Here is a 9,331-nt window from a genome sequence, read left to right as displayed (position 1 = left end):
CCCGACAAATCAAACCAGGAAGTGAAGTAATTGACAGCTTGACAGAGAGGGGGGGGGGGCTGTAGCCTCAGTGGCCAATCAGACTGTGGGTTTATGTTGAGTGACTAGAAAAAGAACCAATGACTGACTGTGATTTTTTTTTTTTCTTTTGTTGTTGTTGTTGCTGTCACGGGACCGCTGAAATCCAGATTGTAAAAACAGATTTGTGCAACACCAATATCGTAGCGCTGGCTTTTATCAGTGCGCCAGAGGGAGATGAGTGGGGGTTGAGAGAGTGAGGAGCCAACGAGACCGTCCTGGGAATAAGATCAAACAGGAAAAAAAACACGTGTATGGAAAGCAAACTTACATCTGACTTCACGTTCACATGTACATTTGTACTGCAGCTTATTATACTGCCCATATCTGACTCAGTGGGAATGTCAGAGACCGAATGGCGAAACCAACCGTCCAACAGAAGGAAATCTATAACTTTAATCCTACCTTTGTAATGGGCGAAAGAAGTAGTAGTAGGAGCTTTAATGAAGTCCTACCTGCAGCAAATATCCTCTAATGCCACTGGTGCAGTTACATGTTGGGCCTTTTTTTTACTCCTCCCAACTATGCCCATTTATTGGCAACAAACAACAAAATAAAATGACACAAATAAGTCAAGACACTTTTTTTTTTTATACAAATGGCAGTGTATTATTTCGTAATTACAAATGTCAGATATGGTACAACAACCAGTGATACAACTTGTACAAGAATTAACAATGACTGCAGTGGTTGAACGACATGACTGTACAGATACAAAAAAAAAAAAAAAAAAAAAAAAAAGGAAAAATCAAGAAGTCCCAGGCCCAGCTTGAACACCGATAATGCATTTGCCATTCCTCCTTTCCTTGAAAATATCACTTAACTGACATACCTGGACCGAAGAGTGTGAAACCCTGGAGAATTTTCCAGACTTGTATCGATGGTTATCCCAAAACTAGACTCAAGTGACATCAAGGAGCTGAGGATCTCTCACTTCTAAACATTGCCGGTGAGCGTCATCCCAGTTTTTTTTGGGGGGGGGGGGCCTGACTCACCATGAGCGCCTTGGAGGAAGGCAGGGAAGAAGGAATGCTTCTTATGTATTCAAACTGGGCCAACTCAGCTGGTCACCTTGCCATTTATAAAGTTGTCCTCAGATACCAGTGAGATATGTTGGCACTAAGAGGTCATCATTTACATATATAAGGAACCTGAAGTATTACAAACCAATACATGCTTGAGTAATAAAACATATGTATTTTTAAAACAGGCATTAAAATGCACTTAGTGCGGACATTCAAAACTGTTGAGCTGTTTAAAGTTCCTTTATGTGAGGGAATTTCTCTCAGAATGGACGGATGGATGAAAAGGTTGAAAAAAAAAAAAAAAAAAAGATGGGATGTCAGAAATTAACTTGGTAATTGGCACATACAGTAAAGGCTGTCAGTCTTTCTTCAGTAAATTCTTCGGCTAACAAAACAAGGTTGATTTACCTCAATGGTGCTTTTGGTATCATTGGCAAAAAAGTTAAAGACACTTCCTATATAATCATTGTCAAAACACACCATAGTGCAATGAAACTGAACAGAATGTCTTTGCTGCTGTATGGATGGTATAAGAGTAAAGTTACTCCAAACAATGACAGAGGCATGGGTGGCAAAAACGGTTTTGTTTCCCTGTGTGAGTGAGTGAATGTGTGTTAGAGCTTAGTTACATGTTAGAAATACATAATTTACAAGGTTTTGAGGCTAAAGAGCTAAAAAGCTAAAATCTACATTGGCAAGAGAAATCAGCTTCAAAATGTGCCTGAGAGCAACAACAAAACAAAAACAAAAAAAAACAAAAAAAAAACACTCAGAAACTCAAGTGACAAAAAGCCAGCAACAGCTAGATGCACATGTTCGATTCCTGATTTTGATAATGGAGTGTGCAACACGGGACAAAATTTTAGAAAAAGCCAGCTCTCCAAATTGGTTAATAAAAGATGGGGAACTATACGCGTACCATTTTAGATGTATGCAGTCTTGCATGTTAGAAATTCAATTGGGTGACATTCAAGCCCCTAAATGATTTTGAACTATTGTATTGATAAAATGCAGACATTGCATTTTTTTCTGTGGAGAAAATTTAATCACAATGAATTAAGGTAACTGAATTCTTACTGCACAGGGGCATAGCTAATTTACTTCAATGCATTAGACTGAACTAAAGCTGCATTAGCATACAGTGTAATATACGTACACAAAGCTAACATGTCCAGATTTGATATTCACAGCATTAAAACAGGTGGTGGGGAGTAAACAGCAACTGCCTCAAAAGCAAAATTCAAAAGCAAAATGGCTTCAAATGCCTCTGAAATGCCAGTGAGAACAAACAAATAGTGAACATAATGAATCCTGATTATAACACGTTTGGGAAATGTACAGAAAATGTTTTTGCTCATGATTGATTAACTTGGAAGAAAACACTTCTATGAGAAAAAAATTGCACAACAATTGTGGTTCTGCAAGTGGTTGAGTGTTCTTGTAGACAGATGATGGTAACTCTGCAGCCAGGAGTTTAAACATTAATCCATCATTCCTCCTGGTTTACACACATACAAGCAACTGTCTTATGTCATTCCTATGAGAGAACAACATACATGATTTCAATGGAATAGCTAGAGGTGGGCGCTATTACAATTCACAAATTTTTATCTTTATCACAAACACAGCTGAAGCCACAGGATCTAACTGGAGGTCTACTAGCAGGATTAAGTGGCCAACAGGCATCGTGCTATCTACGATCAACAGGTACAGAGGCCAAAGCAGGCAGAGGTGCAGAAGCTAATAGCTGCTGACAGCTGAATCAATGGAAGTTAGCTTGATGCACCAGCAGTTTGTTATCTAGATGAAGCAATTCTCAGCTGCGGGTCAGATCTCTGATACAGTGCCATCATCATCCTCATCATCATCTTTCTCTATGTTCCAAGGCATACTCCAGTCAACCAGTCATGGGCTCTCTGATATACTAAAAATATGGGTAGCAAACTGCTAAGAAATTTCATGGGAACGGATTTTCCGCTCTGCACAGGAAAGAGGTTCATATTAGGAAAAAGCCAGGTAGTACAACAAAAGCAGAAAAAAGTGAATGAGGACTAAATGTAAATCACCAAAAATGTTCTGCCTGAGTGAATAATGTAACAGACATTTACTTAACAGTTGTGCTCCCAAAGGAAACACTGTCTGGCATCTAAAATTGATGTTCCGAGCCTTTGTAGCTCTTGAAAGATTTTTGGAGAGGTCCAGGAATGATCATTATCAGGCCTTGTGTCATTGAAAATGGCCTCCATAAGCTTTCCTTTGTAGTTTAAGGATATTCAATGCTGCACATGCTGACTAAAAGGTTGTCAGAAATAAATCCATGCCATCTCTGTTAGAATCGAGATGGTACAGGCACCTAGAAGACGGTTTACTACACATGCCATCCATTCCACTGCAACCTAACTAACTAAACAGAGGGAAGGACATGGATTATCAAGATCTTGGACTTCCAAACTAAAATCACAGGGCCAGGTAGAGAGCTGGGACAAATATGGGAAGGATTAAGCAGCATGGCATCAACATAGCAATGGTAGACTGGATTCATTTGGATCTACGCCCTTCATTCAGCTCTACCTGAGCCTTGAGGGGTACAGAGGCTAGAGGTTAGTTTGGGACGGGGTGGATCTGATGTGCTAACAACACGTCACGTTGGCCAAATCAATGACAAACTTACAGCACATATAAAAACAAAAACGCCTTATGCTACATTGAGAAAAATAAAAAGACTACTGGTACTGTGCTTCTTAAAAAAAAAAAAAAAACTCCCCAATACACATTATCCATACTCATTCCAAAAGAAAGTTAAAAGGAAATAAAAATGTAATGTATGCATTCAAGTGGTACTTTTATGGCTTTTTGTACAATACAACCTTTAGTGAAAATATACATCTAGACATAAATTCAAGTACAAATGTACAAAATCTTTAAACTCATACTTTTTTCTTTAATTATAATACACTTTTAATACAGCTCATAAATACAGATCAACATTCACTGAGTTCCTAAGATTTGCGCTCGGTTGGAGTTTGTGGTGAAAATCAGCGGCGAAGGGGGGGGGGCAGGTGGAGGGAGTGGTTTAAAGTCGCGAGGGCTCTTCGGTCTCGTCGTCACTGTAACCGCTCTTAAAACAGACCTGGGAAGAACCAAAAGTGAGGATATATCACTAAGATTAGCAACTTCCACCACATCACCATCTCCCATGTGCAAGATGAAGTCACACTCCAGAAACGCCAACCATGACATAACCACATGACAAGTGTTTCTTTAGCTTCGAGCTGGTGTCCAGCAGCCAAACACCTGACTGTGAGCAAGTGAGAAGATAACAAAAGACATTCGATGATAACAAGGGCATAGGTTTGGTAGCAAATACCAAATGATGATTAAACTGGTTATTGCGCATTCCATAATATAAGGATTATTAAATTTAAAAATAAAAAAAAATCTGTTTATCGGTTTAAATCTGTTAATATACTAGCCCTACTGAAAATGATGTGTAGTTTTCTTGATAGAGACCTGAGAATGTTGTATTTATGTCTTTCCTATAAAGATCTGCCTTATCTTTGATTGATGTTAATTTTTTTTTTTTTTTTTTTACCTGAAAACAACCTCCACCAGTGAGGGAGGCTGTACTGTATATATCGCCTGAGAGGCAACACACAGGGCCAAAAATGTCCTTAAAAATAGCTGCTGGTAAAGCTTATTGCTGTGAGTACACAGTAAATAAAGGTGACTCAGATGAGCATACTGACATTTTATCAACTCACAATTCATCTGGATTTTGGCAGCTGGACAGTAAGAGATAGATCAAATCAAACTGTAACTGTATCAATGCAGGGGACAGAAAATAGGATTTTGAAAAGTGAGGGGTTATGTTCCCCCTCTCCCCATTGGAGATTACACCCTTAAGTTCAAGGGAAGTACAGAGCATCATGAAGATTCTCAGTAACAAAGATCCTGTTAGTTGAGACGCTCCTGCAACCAATAAAGGGTGTTAGAATCATATTATCACCACTGTACCACGACAAATACAGGAAAGAATATGTGAAGGGATTACCAGTGGAATGGAAATTTCCATTTCAGAAAAAGAGAAAGGGAGGCCTTATTCTAACCAACACAAATTAGATGAAAAGAACTATTTAACGTTCAAATTTCACAGAGGTTCAGGAGTAATCTTTTCACGTGTTGAGTTTGGACAAGGCCTGGGAAAAAAAAGAGAGGAAAGAAGGAAGAGAGGAAGTACCTTAGCCCCCACCCCCTCGAACAGTTGCCGGAGCACTAGCACTTGCCTCTCTTCTGAACAGGCGGTAGAAGAAGCCTCTCTTTGGTGGAGGGTTAGGCCGGTTCACGTCCAGGTCTGGGCACAGCGTCCCGTCTGTCTCGTAGACGTTGATTTCTTTAAAGCACTCCATCTCAATCATCTGCAAAGGACGAGAGGTCGAGTTATCTGACCCGATATTTTTCACTTTAGGAGTATGATTCTGCAAAAGACGGGGGTTAGAGTCAGGCGGGTATCATTTGTTTATAACACAACCCTCTCTGCAGGCAGCCTTTTCAGTATCCATCTGATTTGAACATGTAGGATGTAAATGAACATGTCCAAACCCCGTCTAATTCATATTCAGTAACTTGACTCATTCATAGGCAACTGCATATTCACATTAGCGACCATTAACATCAATTTATGCTTCTACATTTCTCTTACAGGAGGGCACTCTACATTGATGCAGGTATTCCTATGTCACCACCAGTGCTGTACTGCGTTATTCTGTCTGCTGTGGGACTGAGCGATGACATCATCTCAGTGGCCCGAGTGTGCAGTACCTCGTTCTGCCACGGGATGGAGACACTGCCTGTGACAAACTTGTGGTAGAAGTCATCGTCTGTGGGGTCAAGGTTCACGCCTTTGACAGTGGAGAACTGCTCGATGTCCAGGACGTCTTTACAGTACACGGCCCGGGGCTGAGAGAAAGAGAATGAGAAAGCGGGGGAGAAAGAGAACACAGACGAAAAGAGTTAGAACAACTTTTAAAAGTATAATAATTTTGAATGACGGGGAAATACTAAACCTGAAATACTTCAAATCACATGGATCTTTACATGGAAATCTTTGCACACCTGAGGACCCTTTGTTGCTCTGTTTACCTCAGCTTGGCCCTACTGACCTGAATAACCCTAAATAGAAACGCAGATAACACTATCTACTTTCAACTATTGATTTAACCTCTCAGGCCAGTCACTTTCCCTCACGCGTTCTATTTATGACACTGAAAATGAAAAGTAACGCTTCGCTCTATGAACAGCCTTGTTATCCCAGACAAAAGTCTACAAGAGCAGCACAAAAGAAGTGCTTTATATAAATTTGGTTAAACTACATTTATCCACATAAGGTAGGGCTAATGGAGTACACCCCATGGTTATACATATTCATACCTGAGATTCCTAGTATGACCACAGCCATGCTGTTCATCATTAAAAAGCTCCCTTGGAGGTATTAGTGATGACTGCCATAAAAAAGGAAAACTCTGCTTTAATTGCTACAGAAAGCATGTTTTCCATATTATCAGCCAGTTTGGGATTCCATACACACTTGAATCACATGTCTGCTTCTCGCTACCCCCTCTGGCTACCATGATAACTAGCTTATACTGGAAGTGTTTGTTTACATGTGACAATGGTATTTCCTGTATGCTGATTTGCAGCTCGCCGAGGTTTCGGGCTCCAAGCTGTGAATCGAGCCTGTATGTACTGTGCGCACTGCGAGTTTGTGTTTGTGCAGTTCTTACATCGGGGCTGAAGGGAGGGTCTAGAATGTTGGCCTCCAGCCGTTTGAAGTTGATGTTTCTGAAGATGGGGTGTTGCTTGACCTCTATGGCCCCGCAACCTTGACAACCAAGCCGTTCCTTGGGGTCCTTGGCCAGGAGCTGACGCACAGCAGGAGGAAGAGGAAGAGGGAAAGGGGACTGAAACACTGCGATTCTCTTAATATGCATGTTTTATCCCAAATGGCTCGGGCAGATAAATTATAGCTTAACATGTTTCAAATTACCAAAAAAAAAAAAAAACCCAAACCTCTATTTAAGCCTTTTTTTTCCATCAATAAATCACACAAAAAGAAGGGGAGGGGGTTCTTGTGATGTTGGGTAACATCTGACAGTTTTATGACAAAACTCTCCAATTTATACCAATGTATACAAAACACACACACACATGTACATAGTTTGCATGCAATCCTGTTGACTTTGTTGATCAGTCCCTAAATAAACTAATAATGACCAATACAAATCCATACACTTAGGGGCTAATGCAACAGCATCATGGATACTATTAGAGAGAGTCTGTATGAGAGCTTTTGGATAAGATGACCACCCCTCCACCTACGGTGCAGCAGGCTTATGAAGTGGATGAGTGTTGTTTAGTGGTTTGGCTACTAGGAGACGCTCTCACTGGCCCTTTTGTCACCAAAAAGCTGATGGCTTTCACAATCAACAATTTCACTTTTTCACCACATCTCTCAATTTCCCCTTTATTTCTCTTGTCCTTGGGCAGTTCTTGCCCAATTCACACCAGGGTTAAAACACGACTCCCTCTCTCTCACTTTCTGCTCTTGACAACTCAGATCACTTGTCTATTTTGGGCTGTGGTAATATCCATCCCTCTAGCATGGCAGACGCCGGCCCCCCAAAACATTCTGTCTCCTTCCCTATTATCTCTCTCCCGTTCTTGCAGAAACCCCCCCCCCCCCCCCTTTCTCCTCTCCCTGGGGAGTCTTTGACTGTGCTGAACCTCGGGTCAGAATGTTCCACCGCGTCACACAAATAAACGTCCCTGCCTGCTCAGAGGCAGAGCAGACATTGTGGAGGTCAGAGGGGTTGAAAGAGAGATGAGCTAAGTTATAATAAACTTCTTAATTTTAGCCTCTTTCAGTTCACTGTTTTGATTTTACGGCAAAAATTTACAAATGTCATCAACCTTGTTTCCAGCAGCAGCAGGAAGCTGTTTTCAGCAAAAAAAAGGCCCAATAAACCCACTTTAATTTAACTGCTCAGCATCAAAAAGTAGACAGGCAAAACAAAGTTAGCAACCAGCCGGTGACCATAGTGGAACTTAAGGACGGTGAATATTGGACTTTCTATTCATCAGGTGACTGTAAACACGACTCCAAATAAATGCTAATGTTGCTGTGTGTCTGCTGGATGTGCAAATAGGCAACTGTTTACCATTGTAATTTAAAAGGTGATTATATGTCAGTGTTGGGCTTATAGCTTGTTCGATTGTCCTCAGGTGGCCAAAAAATCTTGTATACAGGTTTAAACTCAATTTGTTTAGGAATGGGGTGTAGTAAAAAAACAACTTTCTTAGTAGGTAGTGTCCTTGAGTGGACACTTAGCGAGTACTTGAGTGGAAACACTATTAAGCTAGGAGATAACTAGTGCCTGTACTCCTCACAGCCCTGAACAGGATATGTGGGTGTGGAAAAAACCGGATGGATGGTTCTTGTCTAAAGGTATCATGATATGTGATGCAAATAAGGTCTTCATTGACCTAATAACAGCTAGACTTATAGGCAGCTTTTGTACAACATAATGCAACATAACTCATTCATTCAAATCAGCATTTACGAATGTGTTTCAGCAAGTAAACTACTTGTGTATAGACTTATCAAAAATATGTCTGCATTCAGTCAAAGAGCATTGTTTCTAACTTCTCACTGTGCATGAAGACATGAACTTGGGAGTTTCATGCTTACAGAACTGAAATCTGACCAGGTGGTCTGACTTCTTTTCTCTATTCAGTCCGACAGCCCTTCAGCCACATCCCTCCCTATCCTCAATTGTCTCTAGCCTCAAAGAATGTTCTTAATGTGCTCTCCTCCCTTTGTCTTTCTCCCCACCTGTGTCCTAATCCCACAATCAGTCACCTCCATCCCTTCACTCTCACCTGTCTGCAGATGTCCTTCGCCTCCTCTGAGAACTTATCAGAGTATTCCTCCTGGTCCTCACGCACTCGTCTGTCCACCTCCTCCCGCTTGACACGCTCCTTGCGCTTGCGGAAGGGCGACTGGCCCTGGATCATCTCAAAGATCAGGCAGCCAAGCCCCCACCAGTCTGGGCTGAAGGTGTAGCTCTCGTTCTGGATCACCTCGGGAGCTGGGGGAGGAAGCAGATTTAAGACTCGATCAGAGAGTTAATAAATGTCACAAAAAAGGGGCAAAAATGTTAAGATGTGTACAG

At 41.1% G+C, this 9,331-nt stretch overlaps 1 protein-coding gene across 4 annotated transcripts in view; it reads right to left on the bottom strand.

The window, feature by feature from the left end:
* Positions 1–4,150: 4,150 nt before the first annotated feature.
* grk4 (G protein-coupled receptor kinase 4) overlaps positions 4,151–9,331 on the bottom strand; it is a 43,381-nt gene continuing 38,200 nt past the window's right edge. For 3 of the 4 annotated variants that reach the window (XM_040146946.1, XM_040146944.1, XM_040146947.1), the window contains 5 exons: positions 9,039–9,247; positions 6,884–7,021; positions 5,922–6,059; positions 5,387–5,518; positions 4,151–4,233 (listed from right to left, as the gene is read on the bottom strand). In XM_040146946.1, coding sequence (XP_040002880.1) covers positions 4,177–4,233; positions 5,387–5,518; positions 5,922–6,059; positions 6,884–7,021; positions 9,039–9,247 — 674 coding nt within the window. In that variant the 3' untranslated portion in view covers positions 4,151–4,176. Of the gene's footprint in view, positions 4,234–5,340; positions 5,519–5,921; positions 6,060–6,883; positions 7,022–9,038; positions 9,248–9,331 lie in introns of all 4 variants that reach the window. The other variant, XM_040146945.1, reaches the window with a different exon arrangement.

The sequence above is a fragment of the Xiphias gladius genome, chromosome 15 (assembly GCF_016859285.1).
Source record: "Xiphias gladius isolate SHS-SW01 ecotype Sanya breed wild chromosome 15, ASM1685928v1, whole genome shotgun sequence".
Lineage (NCBI taxonomy): Eukaryota > Metazoa > Chordata > Actinopteri > Istiophoriformes > Xiphiidae > Xiphias > Xiphias gladius.
The sequence above is the reverse complement of the archived record's forward strand: the minus strand, read 5'-3'. Positions and strand labels throughout refer to the sequence as shown.